Consider the following 16,792-nt stretch of genomic DNA (forward strand, 5'->3'; position numbering starts at 1 on the left):
GCCGGTTGAGCTATAGGCGCCGAGCCGGTTTCTTTTATTTTATAAAAATTAACTGCTGAAAGTGTTGTCCTAGAGTTTGGGTACAGTCCATAGAAAGAGTGCCGCATTCCCCCACTCTCTCTAGTGCAGTAGTTCTCAGCCTTCCTAATGCCACAGTGTATTTTCATTGTTAAAAAGGGGTCAGGACCCATAGGTTGAGAACCGATGCTCTGGTGGCTACTCACTGTTCCACAGTGCAGATGTGCTGTGTCTTACACAACCATTCTGATGGACATTTAGAGAATTGATCATTTTTGTGCTCAAACATGTTGCAGCAGATATCTTTGTACATGTGTGAGTAAACAGTAAGGTCAGCTGTGTTTCTTGCCACATCTGGACTTACTTGTTTGCCAGGGATTAAATCTGTCAGGCTGTCACATATAAGGGCACGTTCGTTTGGCATGGAGGGGGTGCTTCTGGGGAGAGGCTGCCCAGTTCTCCTGGGGCTTGAAACTCAGAGACACAGAGCCTTACCCGAGAGGTTGGGTAGTGCGCAGTTAAGGGCCAGAGCCCACCTGGATGCTGTTAGGGTAGCTTTGGTTCCATGACATCAGCCAGATGGGGAGGTGCCACCGGAAAGCACGGGAATAGTAGGCCCCAGGAAGGGCACTGACCCACACTAGTACACATCTGTTTCAGTGTGGTATGGAGACTCTGACCCATGCCCCAAACCTCTGTCCCCACAGGGAGAAGGCCTGCCTGGTGGACGAGGACTCCCACTCTTCAGCTGGGACACTGCCGGGCCCCGGAGCCTCCCTCCCCTCCTCCTCTGGCCCAGGTCTGACATCCCCACCTTACACAGCTACTCCGATTGACCACGATTACGTCAAATGTAAAAAACCCCACCAGCAGGCGACGCCGGACGGTACAGTCCCTGTTCTCCCTACTGCCAGCCCAGGGCGGCACACCAATCATGGGGAGGGTGCTTGGGCGACTTTGTTTTGTCGCTTTGTTTTGGCAAGGGGGGGTGCTGGGTCTGGGGTGACACGGGCAATGTTGCAGCTATTCATTAACCTCATGGACTCACAATGACTCTTGTGCTTCCAAGACATGCTCAGGGTCGCCACCTGCCAGCTTACCCACTGGGAGCTGGGAGAGGGACGGGCCAGCCTAAGACACCAGGCATCTTTGACCCTGCAGTTCCCCATCAGCCAATGGGGGCACTGATGTCTACTCTGAAGGACAGTTGGAAGACTGGGCCCCCTGGGGTGGCTCCTGGTGTCATCAGACTGGTGATGCCTGCCTTGTTCAGCAGCACATTATTGCTACTCTGTCCTCCTGACAGTTGTGGGGGGGCTGTCCCTGGTGCTGTCAGCCCTGGGAATCCAGATAGGTTGTTATGGGGGGGGGGTCACCTGGGACCATGTGTGAGGCCATCCCACGTGGGATGGGGCAGGTGGCGACCACTCAACCACACACATTCCTTACTAACACCAGGAGGCTTGCATGTGGCCTGCAGCTCAGTTTCTTCATGTTCTCATGTTGATAGTGGTACACTGGTGACAAAGCACTTGCTGAGGTGAGCCACACTGGTGAACATAGAGGGCCGTTGAAGTAGTGAGAAAGTAGAGACAGTGCTGAGACACTGGGGCCATCACTCCCATGCCACTCATTTCATCTGGGTTTGGGGAAACAGGCTCTGTTCTGCTTTCTCCAGGGTGAGGGGGCACTCCTAGGTGGGTGGGATTGGCCCTAGGGCTGTACCTTCTACCAGATGGTCCCTGTAGAGTGGCTCCTTGGAGGAAGAAGGGCCCTTTGGGACACCACAGTAGCCCTGAAGCTGAGGCCCAGCACAGAGCTGTATGGAGGGGGGCTGGTGGGGCAGCTATGTCTTGGCTACAGTCCCCTGCTAGGGTCCCTGCCCAGTGCATGGGGTCCTGGACTGTTTGGGTGCAGCCCCCAGCTTCTTGAGCTCAGTGGGCAGGGGTTGATAGCAGGTTTAAGGAAGTGCTGGAGAAGGGTGACAAGGTGGCCAGTGCTCAACTTCTCTGGGAGTGGGATTTGCTGATGTCAAGAGAGGACAGGAGATTTGCAGTCTCCTCTCCTGGTTTGGTGTGGAATCTGTAGCATGCATGTTAAGAGAGAGGCTGAGGATCTGAGTGCGGGTGCTGCGTGCTCCATCACCTCCCGACAGGTCTGTCATCACCCCTAGTCCCAGCGTGGACACCTCCCTGCTCACCCTGGGGTGTTAAGCAGAGGTGGGAGGAGCCAAGCCACCTGCTCCTACAGTCTTCATTTCTGCAGAGTGAGACCTCTTTCCTCTTCCTAGTTAATTCAGGTTGTTAAACAGGCCAACCACCCTGAGCCCACCCTTTTATTCTTGAGAGTATTGAGATCCCATTACCATCACTACATTGTCTGAAAAGAAAGAGAGAGAGAGAAGGGAAGAGGATTGAGAAAACTTATTAGCAGTAAATCCTTGCCCTTGGGAATTACTTTCTGCCAGGTACCTGCTGCGAGGAAGCACTGTGCCAGGTTTTCAGGAGAGCAGACTGCCTTTCACAGTTGTCCACATGCTGCGTGGCCCTGCTGTGTACACCTGAGCGGGTGAGCACTAGCCTCGTCCTCCATAGCCTGCAGGTTCCCACCAAGCTCAGGCCGCAGGCACCAGGGTGCTTGGCTGTCAGCCCACAGGGCTGAGTGCATCCCCAGGAGCAGAGAGGAGGCCCCGATGCCCCTGCACCCGCTGCCGAGTTGGTGCACATGTGGGCAGCTTGTTGGGAACCCCTACAGAGTGTTTGTAGTGGGCTCTGGCCGTGACAGGTCCTGGGTGCCAACACACTAGTTGTTTGTTGTAGAAGTTTACAGAGGTACTTAGTTTACAAATAAGTTCTAATATAATTTTAATGGTTGTACATTTTTGAATTTTTTTTTTTGAAAAAAAAGCTTTCATAGTGATTCCTGTCATGATGTGCATGCCATGGCCCCCCTTTGCCCAGTCTCAGTCCCACCCTGCTGCAGGCTCTGCACAGGCCTGGATCCACAGCGATGTTAGAATGTCACAGTGGCCCTTTCAGAAGCTGCACTGGCTCCGAGGGAAGGCCCAGGACCCACACAGAAGCAGCAGTGTCAGGAGATGTGCCTCACAGGCCACACTGCCACCTCCACTCCTGCTTCTGGACTGGGAAAAAAACATGTGGCTTCCACTTTCCACTTGCCTGAGCCCAGCCTCAGGTCTCTTTTGGGAGGACAGGGACATGCATGGCAGGTCACCACTGAGCCCTCCTACTGGTAGGCCCTGATACAGCTGAGGAGAGGCAGGGAACCTGGTTGAGGTCCAACAGGGACAAGGCCCAGCAGGCTCTACAGTCAGAGGGATCTGAGTTCTAATCCTTGCTCTGTTGCTTTTGTGCTCAGCAGCATTGAACAAGGGACTTCACTTCTCTGAGCTTGTTTCCTCCCCTGTGGAATGAGGGTAACATCTTCCTGAGCATTCAACACAGGTTTCTGTACATTGTAGCCTCCTAGATGCTAGGCGAGGACTAGGCAGCACTGTGAGGGAACAGCACAGCCTCTGGGGCCAGCGATCCTTGGTTTGCACTCCAGCTCTCTCCCAGCCAGTGGTGTGGCCTCAGAAGAGAGTAGGCAGCGCTGAAATAGCAGCCCCAGAATGAGCCTGGGGATCAGGCTTTCTGGGTCCCAATCTTCTACCCGGTGGAGATGTTCATAGTCTAATTTGCCACCAGCAGAAGAGGGAGCCAAGCACCAGCACTTCCCTTGGGCAGCCAGGAGACCCTTGTTAGAACTGCCTCTCCATGTTAGTATGCCTTTGCTTCAAACCAGAAATCAGACGTAGTCAATTCTAATTGGATATAAGGTTTAGAAAAATAACTGCAGGTGTATGTAGATAGCTTGATATCTGATAACAGCAGCTTCGCAGGACTCAGATTTGCTCTCTGGACCACCCTTACCTGAAGACTTGTGTCACCCAAACTAGAGCTGGGCTGAGGGCTGAGGAGGGGTCAGACAGACAGACAGAGGGCTGAGGAGGGGTCAAGCCAAGAGAGAGGAGCAGAGCGAGAACAGGCTTTGTCATGGGCCGCTGCTGTCGCTGACAGCTCTGCCCACTTGTCCTCCCACCCAACAGACTTCTACCTTCCATTGATCTCTTGGAATCTGAAATCATTAGTGGTGATACTTCCTGACCAGGAAAAAAAAGGTGACACGAGGTCATCTTGTGATTTTTAAGGGACTCCCAAGGATTCCTCTTAATACACGTTCAAACAGAGTATCAAGAAAATTTTTGAACAAAATCTCTATCCCTTCCTCACATTCAGTTTGGTATGTGTGTGCCTGTGTGCCTGTGTGTGCATGTGTGTGCGTAAGCCCCACCATGCGGTGCTGCGTGCTTGCTCTGGGCCAGGCTCTGGGCAGGTGCTGGTGGGGTAGGACTGTGTCTCCATCTTCACAGCTGCCCTGCAGGCTTGGCCATGTCCTTGTTTCCATGAGAGAAACCGAGCTCAGGACAGGCAGGCACTCAGCCAGAACTGACCACTGTAGTCTGGGTAGAACTGAGAGAGAGTGGGAGAGAGTGGGTCTAAATCTCCTTGTCCCTGGCTGGGGTGAGACCTAACACTAGGAGGGCTCCCTGTCTGGCCAGCCTAATGGAGGTGGCATTTGTGTGCGTTTCTCCCTCATCAGAAGTGACTCAGTGGAGGGAGTAGGGCTGGCAAAGGATGGCTTGGTCCATCACTTGGCCTGGCTTGGCTAGCTTTTGGGATGTGTCTGTGGTGGCTGGGTTGGACTGCCTAAGATCCTTGCTCTCTGTCACATACCTTGTCACCTCAGAATGGCAGAGCCTAAAAGGGCCTCAGAGGTCAGAGGCCTTGCCCTTTGGTCTGAGAGGAGGCTGAGTCCTCTGTAGGGTTTGTGGCCAGCATGTGGCCTTGCCCGTCCAGGTGTCCTGTCAGCCCTATACCAAGTGCATAGGACAGCCCTGGTCCCTGATGTAAGCTCTTTGTAAGGGAAGCTGGTGCAAATCAGCCAGTCAAACACAGCTGAGGGTCAGGGTGCAGCCAACCCCAGCACTGGGGAGGTGGGTTTCACTTATCCCAGAGAGACCTGGCCTGGTCACTTGGGAGGTGGGAGGCCTTCCTAAGGAGGCAGAGCCTACCTAAGGTCTGAGAGGTGTGTCAGGGAGAGGGAGCAAACCTGGGGGTCAGAAGAGTGGGAGCCATGGAGGTGTCCACAATTGTAGGCAACAGCCACCTAGCTTCATTGGTAACATGAACAGAGCCACTGAGGAGCTTTAGAGGCTATCCTGAGCCCCAGGCTGTAGGGGTGAGTCTTCCTGGAGAGCTCGGGTGCCCTGTGCCAAGCACCCCTCGTGGCCATTCATCCTCACCCACCATGCTGTCAGCGTCTGTGTCGTGTGCTGTCTGTGCTCATCCTCACCTGCTCACCCCATGTCGCCTCCACCAATATTGCCCGTGCTGCCCTTAACCCTGACCACACTCTGTTCTCCAGGCTTGTCTTTCTGCTTGCACCTGTCACGGCTCGCTTCAGGGAACAGCGCAGACCGCATGCTCAGCCCTCAGTCCGGCTCCCTGCTCCCCTGTGACCAGGACTGCCTTCATAGCTGCTGGTCCTGTGATTGGGAGTGTGTGTGTGACGTGCTTGGCTTCTGCTGACGGCCCATCTTCCCAGTTCCGGCTGGATGCAGATGCAGTGGTGGCCTCTCCCCCACTGCCCACCCACCTGCCTGGCAGGTGGCTCAGTCCTATATTTTCATTGTTTTGCTGTTTCTTATTTAAAAGAAAAGAGCAAAGGCAACAGACTCTAAGATACCAAATTATCTTTACAAGGACAAATTTGTAAAACTGTAAATTGTGCACAGTAACCTTAAGGCTCTGAGGTGGGCCTGTGTCTACAGCCCACCGTGGCAAGATTGCAGAGGGCAGGCAGCTGCCATTGGCTGCTGCAATGGCAGGGCTCCCCCCTAGGAGAGGTCAGGTTCTAGTAGCATCTTGTGTTCTGAGTGGAACTCAGGTTGTCCTGCTTGTTCCCAGTGGGAACAGAGACTGGGGAGGTTGTCAGGGAACCTCCTTTGTTTCCTCATGTTCATTCGTAACTTTTTTGAAAACCTCTTTAGGCACAGATGGTCATGGCATGTACTGGGTGCCTGTTGTGTGGCAGCATAGGAAAGGATACTGCAGGGAAAGCCGCAGTGAGGACACCCTGATTCTTGCTGCCAGGTTGAAGCTGGTGTCTGTAGCTGCTGTCTTGGGGCAGTGGTCAGTGCCAAGAAGGAATGCTGTGAGCTGGCAAGAGGAAGCAAGTTCTGCAGTTTGGTGGTTTGGGAGGACTTCCTGGAGGTGGCGGACCTCTAGAGAGGCCTGCAGGGCATTGTGGGTGAGGGACAAAGACATGGAGGTCAGAGTCCTATAGTATTTGGATACTGAGGTGATGGGGATGGAGAGAGAGCTTGGGGAAGCCCTGGGCACAAAGGACTGAGCTTTTTCCTCTGTCAGTAGGGAGAGGGACGAGCGCACAAGGTCTCTCTCTTTGGGCTCTAAGGCACATCTGTCCGTCATGCTTTCTCTGAAAAGCTTTCCTGGGAAGCTCATCAGATGGCTGTGGGTTCTGGCCTCGCCCCTGACAGAGCTGTTCCTCTTCCCTTGGCATTGTATCAAGAGGGGGCTGCCTCCTGCCTTTGGTCAGGAGGATGTTTAAAGTCTCCTAAGGCCTCCATGGTCAGTGCCTTTCCTAGCTCTGGGTACAAGCGAGAGGTGCGAGTTGAGGCAGTTTCTCCCTGCTTTGAGTGTCAGGCTCCCGGCAGGGCAGCACCACGGTCTGAGCATGTTGGGGCTGCCAGGTTCCTGGTGACACTTAGTTAAACCTCACTCTCGAGGCTGGTGAAGAAGGGGCAGAGGGTGCTGCCTTGTGCCCATCTGCTGTCTGCTGTGTGTCTTCCCCTCCCCCAGCTTTCTGGTGTCTCTTCTCCAGTATCTTCAGCCTGACGTGGGCACTCCCACCCCACACAGCCACACTGCTTGGTGAACGTGTCCTTAGCTGATGGCTGGCCAGCAGGGACCAACTGAGGCAGATTTTGTCCGGTCAAAAAAAATGTTCAAAATATTAATTCCACCCAAATTTATGGTTCTTAGAAACCTGTTATTTTCTGATTGGCAGGATTTGTGACCTTTTCAAGTGGCTGCAGTTTTTGGTAGTATAGCCACACGTCTCTTTCCTCAGACTTTCACGGCCCTGACTGACAGGATAAATGGCCATGAGGAAACAGAGAAACCACATTTAAGGAGATGCCGGAAACCTGTATCTTGTAACTAAAGAGCTGTTAGGCTGGCCTAGAAATCCTGGCATTTGAGCTGAGTCAGACCTGTGCAAGGGAGACTCAGAACACAAGGTCTGCTCTCATACCAAGGGGGATGGGCAGCCTTTCTGTCACCACGGTTGGGTCCTACATCACCAGCTCTCCCTCCTCTGCAGGGGAGGTGCCCGGGTTCAGAGGAAGATGGCTTAGTCAGCAGCTGGCGGGCAGATGGACATCCCACAAGGATTCAGAGAGGACAGGCTGGAGTAGCCCAGATGCAATGGCGTGAAATGGTCCAGTGATTAACAGCAAGAGAATCAAATATTTATAATCTTGCCACAAATATTAATTAGTGTTAACAGGTTTAGTGTGGGCAGATTTTTAAAAGAACATTCTGAAAAGCCTGCTTGTTAGTGCCAGTCTCCCATCCTGTCAGCCTCCAAGCAGCTCCTTAAAGAAATCAGCTCTCCCTGTATACAGGAGCATACTCCTGTAATCCCAGCTGCCTGGGAGGCTGAAGTAGGAGGATCACTTGAGACAGGAATTTGAGGCCCTATCTCCCCCTCTCCCACAAAAAAAAAAAAAAAAGAAGAAGAAGAAGAAAAAGAAATGAGCTCTCAGCTCCTGAAACTTAAGGCAAGATATTTGGCCTGGTGGGTCCCGTTCAGTGTGCCTACTACCCTTTACACCAAGACCCATGAGAAGTTTGGGCTGAATCTGACCCTTTTACATCAAAGAGGTTTTCTGGCCAGGCATGATATCTTCAGCTATAATTCTAGTATTTGGGGGGCTGAAGCAGAGAGATTGCTTGAAGCTAGGAGCTCAAGACCAGTCTGGGCAAGAGCAAGACCCTGTCTCTACAAAATAATAGAAGAGCTGAAAAAAAAAAGAAAGAAAGAAAGAAAAACTATCTGGGCATGGTGGCTTGTGCGTGTACATATTCCCAGCTACTTAGGTGGCTGAGGCAGGAGAATCCCTTGAGCCCTAGAATTTGAGGTTGCACTGAACCACGCTGACACCACTGTACAGCCTGAATATCAGAGTGAGACCTTGTCTCAAGAAAAAATCTTAGAACCTTTACAGGAGTAAAGTTTAAAAAAGAGAGAGAGAGAGAGAGGCTTTCCATTTATGTCTTGCTTTGCCTTAAGAACAGGGCTCCCGAAAAACCCCAACCCTTGGCCCCTTGCAGAATGACAGCCAATACTGCCTACTTCTGACTCCTCTTATCCGGCCTTCCTCTTCCAAGTCTGACCAGGCAGAGGGCCTCTGCCACCAGGCTTGTTGGCCTTGGCCTGCAGAGCATCAGTGTGTATACCTGGTCCCCTAAGGACTCAGCATAGGCCACAAGCATCCAAAATTGCCCATTTGAACCCTCGGCCCCATGCTTCTAAGGACATCTCCATGGAGGAGATAAGTCTGGAGCCAGGCCTAGAAGCTCAGCTCATAGCTGTGTTCCTTGTGCCAGAATCTCCCACCGCTCACTAGTGGGTTCCCCAGTGTGCATGGGCAGATTGAAGGCTGGGCATAACAGTGCCAGGCCAAGTTAAGCTGTCCAGATTATGGCCAGTGGGCGGGGATCTCACCCCAGAGGAACCTTTGCCCCTGCTCTTCCAAAGGTTTTCCCCATTCCAGGCTTTCTTGGCTGTGGACCTTGTGACCTGAGAGATGACCCGGCAGAGAGGCCTGCTGGGAGTGGGGAGAAGATAGCAGTCAGCAGCATCCTTCCTTTTCCTCCTAGGAGCCTGCAGGAGCCACCAGGGCAGAGGCTTCCCATTTCAGGAAAGGGGTCTGCTCTGGGCTGCCTCCTAGTCCAAACAGCCCTCCCTACTGCCTGCCCAACCAGCTCCTCTAGCTCTGGGAATCTAAGGCTGGCCTTCTCCTCTTCTTCCCGGTACCACAACCCATTGTTCTCCCTGCCCCACGTTGCCCAGCCCTTGAGCTGCCCCATCCACAGCAGCCTAGCTGGTGATAGGATGAGAGTCCTTTCATGTTCTCTGTGATGTTCATGGTGAACTTGCCCACCATGTCTGTCTTATGTGTGGCTCCCTGGGGTCCTCAGCTGTACCAGAGAAAGTTGGATTCCCCAGGAGAGGAGAAACTGTTAGGGAGGCTGCAGCACAGTCTGCCTACGTAGAGCCATTCTTTAAGAGATTTTTCCCTTTAATGACTCTTGGTTCTCTTTTAGTCTTAATGGCTTCTTGGTGTAGGTCCTTGGGTTGATTCTTAGTATTGAAAATCAGAGTCATTTTAAATAGGCTGTGCCAACACTTTGAGATGTGTAAGACCAAAAAGAGCAGAGTCCCTGTTGGTGGCTCTCATTTGAGGAGAAGCACTTGCCAAACTCTTATTTCCCGAGTGTAATATCCCCAGGGTCCTTCCTGTGACACGTGCCAACCCTTGGAGTGGGCAGGAACCTTGGCAGGCCTCTCTCCACTTCCTTGCTTTACAGATCAGCCAAGGTCCCTCCGTGTGCACAGCCTCTGCCTCTGCAACTCTGCCCCACAGCCCACCCCAGCACCATGACCTGCAGGTGGCACCACAGGACTGTGGTGAGCCCTGTCAACAGCACCTTAGGTACCTTGATTACCCCCAAAAAGGGCTTATGCAGAACCAATGTGGTGGCTCCGGGGCCAGTGGAAGTCTATTCGCCATGCTGTCAGAGGCCTGGCAGTTTCTAGCTTCTCACACATGTGTCTAAGAGGTTCAGGGAAGGGCCAGGCAAAATGTATTTGGCAGCCCCTGTCCCTGCTGCGTCCTTCCATGTGCACTTGTGCTGTCCCTGTATCATGGCTGTAGTTGTTGTGGGTGTTACTGTAAAAGAGGCTTAGCAGAATCCCCCCTCGGTTGCTGCTTCTCAGGGGAGCAGAAGCCCTGTGCACACGTGCCTCCTTTCTTGCCCACATAGTTCCTGCTGAGGTCTGGCTGCCCCGGCTGCGTGCTCTGGCAGGTCAGTGCTTCCCTCACATTACAACACCAACAGGGCATTAACACGTTAGGAGTAAATATCCATTTGCCTAAGCTAATCCTTGGTTTTCCTAATAATCACAGCTGGGATTCCACCCAATTGGCAGTTCCTTTAAGCCCCACAGCTGGTGAGCTGGTGGGCTGGTGGGCAGCGTGCCAGCTGGTGGAATCATCCTCCATGGCTTGCTTCCTGGAGTTCAGTGCGGGGTGCACTCCTCAGTCGTGCGGCAACCTCAGCTTGTCTCCTGCTGGCTGAGGAGAGCAGGCCTTGGCCTGACTTTCAGGGAAGCTTCAACTGAGGCATATGGCCCACTGTCTACCCCAGACTCTGTGGCCTCGTGAGCATTGTCTGAGGCATTGGTGTTCTCACTGTCAGAGCCGCAGCAAGTGCTGCAGAGCAGGATGGGTTACTGGGCTGTCACTCATGTGTGCCAGGCATTAGGCCAGGCCCCTGTGGGGGTCCCACTTACATGTCTGGGCAGAGGGGAGAGACACTGGCAGTCAAATTAAAAAGCATGAAGTGGGAGCCTAGAGCAGCAAAATCATAAGGCCATGGTCACCTAGCCCCTAGGAGGCAGGTCTGGGATTGGAATGTGGGTCTAGGACCCCACGTCCTTAGTTCCTGCAGTGACCCTATGTGGCCTCTGGGGCAGAGGGTCTCCACTCAAATCCTTTCTTCCCACAGAGATGGTGAATGGCTGGCTTTCCCACCTCTCTTTGGTCCCCTCATACTGGGGACCCAGATTTGGGACTTGTTGTGAAGGCTGCAGACCTGCCTTTAACTCCACCCAGTGCTCACGGGGCCTGTGCTTTGTCCTAGGAAGTCGGGAGAGCCCTGCTGTGTGTGAGGACCCAGGGACCGTCATGCACGTCCCAAGGGCCCATTTCTTACAACTCTTTCAGGCTGGCGGATACTGATGACCCATCAGTTACTGATCAGTGGATGTTACAAAGGCAGCTATGAAGGATGGTCTGTGGCAGACTGAACTGGACCGCCCATAAGGTCACTGGCCCCAGACCCTGGTGTGTGATGGGGCACGAGTAAAGAGCCCAGAGTGGCAAGGCCCCCTTTGGAGCCCTGACCTAATTCTCGGGTCCTCTGTCCAGGCCAATGTGGACAGCCTGTCATGTCAGTGTCACCACCCTACCGCATGGTACTGCTCAGGCATTGGTTCCAGTGTGGCATCAGCAAAACCTCTGCCCTTTCAGAACTCAATCTGTAATGGCAGACTTGAGACACCAGAGGTAAAACGTGCAGTTTCTCTAACGTAATAGTATTGATAACAGCTAACATTTTGTGACTAGTTCCTGTGTATAAAGAGCTGATTCTAGCGCTTTACATGTGCTAACCTATTTAAGCCTCCTAACAAGCTGTGTGAAGTGGGCACTTGTATTGTCACAGTTTTACATGTGAGGAAACTGAAACGTAAATAATTATAGCATTTGCACGGACTTTCAGAGCTAGCAAATGACAGAGCAGAATTTCAACTCTGACATGTCAACTTTCAGGAAAGAACTTTATAGTTTGTACAAGTTTACCCACCAAAGCAGCTTGTGCCTGCCACCAGTGGGTCCTGTGTAAGTGCCTAGAAGGCTCTAATGCTGAGCAGAGGGTTGGTGGGCACATACCTGTGTCTGCCTCTCTCCCTTGTCCCCAGAGCCAGTGTGCTATGGACCTCTCTGAGAGGATAACGTAGCTGCAGGTTTTAGGTAGGGAAGAGACTTACTTGCTCGTGATCACACAAGTAGTCAGTGGTACAAGACCAACTTGAACTTAGCTCTCTTGATTCCTTGTTCACTGAGCTTCACCTTCAGATACACAAAGTTCAAAACAAAGTTTTATTTTTAAGCGCCGATTTTATCTCTACCATTGGTTTATTATTTATGACATCTCTTTTTTAAAAAAATGTAGTTGTGGACTTAGCATTAACCACATAGATCTTTATTTAATCATAGTCTACCTTCCAGTGATGCTATTCTGCCTCCCAAGCACTAGACGAGCTGTTTTTGTTCGTATAGGCTATAAGCCCCAATAAGGTGCCACTGCTTTTGCTTAGAAATTAGTCGAAATTAGTTTGGGAAAATTAAAAATAAGAAAAAGAATGTCTTCTGTATTTGCCAGTACTTTAGCCATTTCTGGGGAAACTTCAATTCTTTGTGTGGATACAGGTTTCTGTCGGGTTTCATGTTCTTTCTCCCTGAAGAGCTACCCACAGCATTTCTTGTAACTCTGATCTGCTGGTAATGAATCCTCAGTTTTTGTTTGTCTGAAAAGTCTTTAATTTTTTCTTTTTTTTAGTGTTATTTTTACTGAGCATAGAATTTTTTTTTAGTGTAGAATTGAGTCGACTCTCTTTTCTTTCAGCACATTAGAAATACTGTCTGATTTGTTCATTTGTGATGCGAAGTCTGCAGGGATTCTCGGCTATGTTCCTCTACGCCGGGTGTGTCTTTCTCTGATTGCTTTCAAGATTTTCTCTACATCTTTGCCTTTCAAGGTGTGATTTTTTTAAATATCTGTGAAGGGGTCTTTTCCCTGCTTGGTGTTCTGAAAGACTCTTGGTGATTTGATGTCTCGTTATTTTTAGAAAATTCTTAGTCATGTGTCTTTAAGAATTTCTTCCATCCTGTTTCTCCTTCGTCCCTTTCTGTGCCTCCAGGAATGTGTTAGCTCATGTGGACGCTCTCTTTGCTCCTCTCCATTTGATTACAGATGCTATTCCGCTTATGGTGGGGGTTATGTCCCAATAAAACCATCATTAAGTTGAAAACATCATAAGTCAAAAATGCATTCTACCGGACACTGTAGTTTAGCCTCACTTGCCCTAAATGTGCTCAGAGCACTTGCGTTAGCCTATAGATGGGCAAACTCTCTAACACAAAACCTATGGTACCACATACCCCTAGCCCAGAAAAAGATCAAAATACAGTTTCTACTGAAAGTGTATCACTTTCACACCATAGTGAAATTGGAAAATCATAGGTGAGACCATGTCAGAAACGATCTGTATTTCTCTTGACCTGTTTTCAAGGTCCAGTGTCTCCCTGCTGTCTGTATCCATTTGGCCAAGGGCGCAGAGTGTTCTTCTCTGTTGTTGTGTTTTATTTCTGGCCTCTCCATTTGACTCTTGTTTATGATTTCTGTCTCACTTCTGAAATTCCCTGTTTATCCTGCTGTTCAGCTTTTTCTCTATAATTTTTAATATACTCATCATGTTTATGAATCGTATTAATCTTAGTTATTTTAAGTTCCCTATGAGGTTGTCCCAATATCTAGGTCATCTGTGAGTCTTATATTGTTTTATATTCCTGACAATGTACTTTTTTTCTCACTTTTTAAAATGTGTGTGCGTGTCTTATAATTTTTATACTGAGTAAGATATGTGTAGGACAGAAGAGACTGAAATAAATAACACTTATACTAGGAATGGGTTTTCCTGGCTGTAGTGGGGAAGTTGAGTCAGGCTGGTCAGAAGCTGAGCTGGGTTGGGCTTTGCTATTGCTGTGATTCCCGTCAGTGCACCAATCCTCTTGTGTTGCCTTGGGCTTCTGATGGGAGCTGATTGGCCCTCAGGTTTTTCTCAACATTCTAGTTCTCCCGTCAGCCCACAGCCTGGTCTGCACTCATGGGAGGGGCTCCCCCAGGCCCTTGCCTGCTTCCTGCCGGTAGATTGCTTTGCTTGTTGACCTGGGAGGGGACAGGGGTGATTCTCTGTTGTCTTGGTCCAGCCTCAGACTGAGACTGAATCTCAGGGATGGGGCTTTCTCTGGGGATCTGTCCCTTCCCCGGTAGCAGGAGACCTCTAATGTGAGGGCCCTAAATGAGTTCCTGCTCCACCTTCAGGGTTGAAGGGTTTTCTTTTCCCTTCTGTAGCTGCTGTGGGTCTTTACCTGTACCCTGGAAGCAACAAACTTTCCTGCCCTTCCTACCGGGCCTTTGTTCCTCAGGAGAGAAGGTCAAGGCAGGCTTCCTGCCTCTCCCACAGCAGCAGCCTCTCCTCCCTCTGGGCCTGCATCCCTGGCAAGGTTTCCTCAGTCTGCCTCCCTGCCCTGCCCCCAGGCCTTGTCGTAGCACCCTGTGGAGGTCCCAGGAGAGCCAGTGAACCAGCACAAACTCCTCATTTCTGACTGCCAGGGAGCTAGATTCCAGACTAGTGTGAGGCCACAATTGGTTAAAGATTTTTGCTGAATTCTTTCCCACTGCAGTTCTTTCTCTCTGTGAAATCCTATATGGTAGAAATACTATATAATGGCGGCTACTGTGCATTTCTTCCCAAGTTCAGTGACAACACCTTAGTTGCTTAAAATAAGTCATTGTGGCAATATTTACACCACAGAAATCAGTAAATGCCATAAATCGGGACTCCCCCCTCTTCTTGATCTGAAAGCCAACTGATAAATGTTTACCAGAACCCACTATTTGGGGAAACCCCAGGAAGGTTGACCATGATTTGTGCTTTTGGTGAATGGCTCAGTGGCCTCTGGAGGGGTTGGACTCTATGACATTAGGTGGCTGTGCTTGAGCCAGCTCCTGTGCAGGGCAGTCCCCCACCACTGGCAGGGAGACTCACCCTGGGAAGGCCCCTGCATGCTGGAGGTGGTGTGGGTTCATGCTCCACCCTCCTGCCCTCCTTCTCCCCTCAGACCGCAGCCAGGACAGCACAGCCGTGGCTCTGTCAGACTCCAGCTCAACGCAGGACTTCTTTACTGAGCCTACTAGCTCACTGGAAGGCTCCCGGAAGCCCTTTACAGAGAAGAAGCTGCCCACTGTCAGTTCCCAAGCAGGACCAACCAGTAAAGACCTTCCAGGGGCTGCAGAAGAAAGAGGTATGGGGATTAACTTGGTGAATTAGGACTGCTTTGATGTCCTGTGGCATTCTGGATACAGCTAAAGACAGCAGGCTCCAGAGTGGCCCAGGAACCTTAGTTGGGCAAGTTCCGCACCTCTCTGGACCTCTGCTGTTCTGCCTATAGGTTGGAAATGACCCAGTGCCCACCCCCAGGGGTGTGAGGGTTAGAGGGCACCTCTCCTGAGGGTGCTTTGCGTGCTTGCCGACACTTGTTAGGACCCCATGCTTAGAGAAAGCCGTGTCCACATCAGTGGACCCTGTTCTTTCCCTTGGCAAATGGTTATTTTAAAAGTCTCCGATCCTAAGTGTCATAAATGTGTTTTCTTTTTAGTCTGATTCACTTCAGACCTTTAGGAAAAGTCTCCCACTTTTTGGCACAGGGCCCTCTGAGCCTGGAGTTTGCCCAGCCCTCCTGGAGTTCCCAAGCCCCATTGTTGAAACCTGTGAGCAGAGCCCCACCTCTGGGCATTTTGAGAGATTGCAGGCAGACCAGGGCCTTCCTAGTGCCACTCTAAGCTGTGGCTGGTCCGCTATGGGCTTTGACCTTCTCCACTCTGGCCAGGGCCAGAGCATGCAGGAGTCTGCCTGACAGCAAGTGCACCCGTCCAGACCCTGTGCCAGGCACTGCTGTAACTCTTTTGATTCTCCCTCCCTGCCCCTCTGGGGAAAAGTTTTATGACTGTTCTATTTTTTTTTTTCTTTTTTTGAGACAGTCTTATCACATCACCCTCAGTAGAATGCTGTGGTGTCAGCTCACAGCAACCTCAAACTCTTGGGCTTAAGCAATTCTCCTGCCTCAGCCTCCCAAGTATCTGGGATTATAGGCACCCATCACAACACCCGGCTATTTTTTTGTTGTTGCAGTTGTCATTGTTGTTTAGCAGGCCCAGGCCAGGTTTGAACCCGCCACCCTTGGTGCATGTGGCTGGCACTGTAACCACTGTGCTATAGGCACCGAGCTGACTGTTTTCACCTTATGGGTGAAGAACCTGAAGTTCAGAGAGGGCGGGAATTTGCCCAATGTCAGTCTATACCCTTAATCACTGCCACATGCTGCCTTTTCAGGTGGGCTGGATGGATGAGGGGAGGGCTGGTGATAGCCTGCCTACCTGGGCCTAGGCCTAGCCCCAGGAAGTCGCTGCACAGGCTCTGGATACAATTGAGGCTTGGGAGCTCACTCGTAGGTGTGGCTGTGGGGCCACAGCCATTTTATACCAGGGAATGCCTCTCTCAGCTCCCTGCTCCCTGCCAGCCACCCTTGGAGGCCACATCCCCTGAGGGCTGGAGAAAGAGTCCTTCAGGGACTCCTAATGGAGACACTAGGTGAGAGGGCACAGGATGGTGGACTGACAAGGGTGCTCTACCTGGACCTCGTCCTCATTGAGAGCTGACTCCAGCACCCTACTTTCTCACCAGGCAGTCATTATGTTCTCCACAGCCACTGTTGACACCCTACAACTGATGTAAGCATGCTATAAGACGTTTGCCATGGGAAGGGAAACAATAATTTATACTCTTAACATTCTACATATATTACAGCATTTCCAGTCTTAAAAAGATGTCTTAATAAGATGATTTTTAGGCTCGGCGCCTATAGCTCAACCGGCTAGGGCGCCAGCCACGTATACCTAAGGTGGCGGGTTCGAATCCCCAGCCCGGACCCGCCAAA

At 51.2% G+C, this 16,792-nt stretch overlaps 1 protein-coding gene across 1 annotated transcript in view; it reads left to right on the top strand.

Moving 5' to 3' along the window:
- The window catches only part of CABIN1 (calcineurin binding protein 1), a 172,723-nt gene that overhangs the window by 74,913 nt on the left and 81,018 nt on the right, over positions 1-16,792 (top strand). Inside the window, exons 26-27 of the mRNA XM_023508926.1 lie at positions 726-904; positions 14,918-15,100. Coding sequence (XP_023364694.1) covers positions 726-904; positions 14,918-15,100 — 362 coding nt within the window. The remainder of the gene's footprint in view (positions 1-725; positions 905-14,917; positions 15,101-16,792) is intronic.

The sequence above is a fragment of the Otolemur garnettii genome, unplaced genomic scaffold, assembly GCF_000181295.1.
Source record: "Otolemur garnettii isolate 467f Iridium unplaced genomic scaffold, OtoGar3 scaffold00292, whole genome shotgun sequence".
NCBI lineage: Eukaryota > Metazoa > Chordata > Mammalia > Primates > Galagidae > Otolemur > Otolemur garnettii.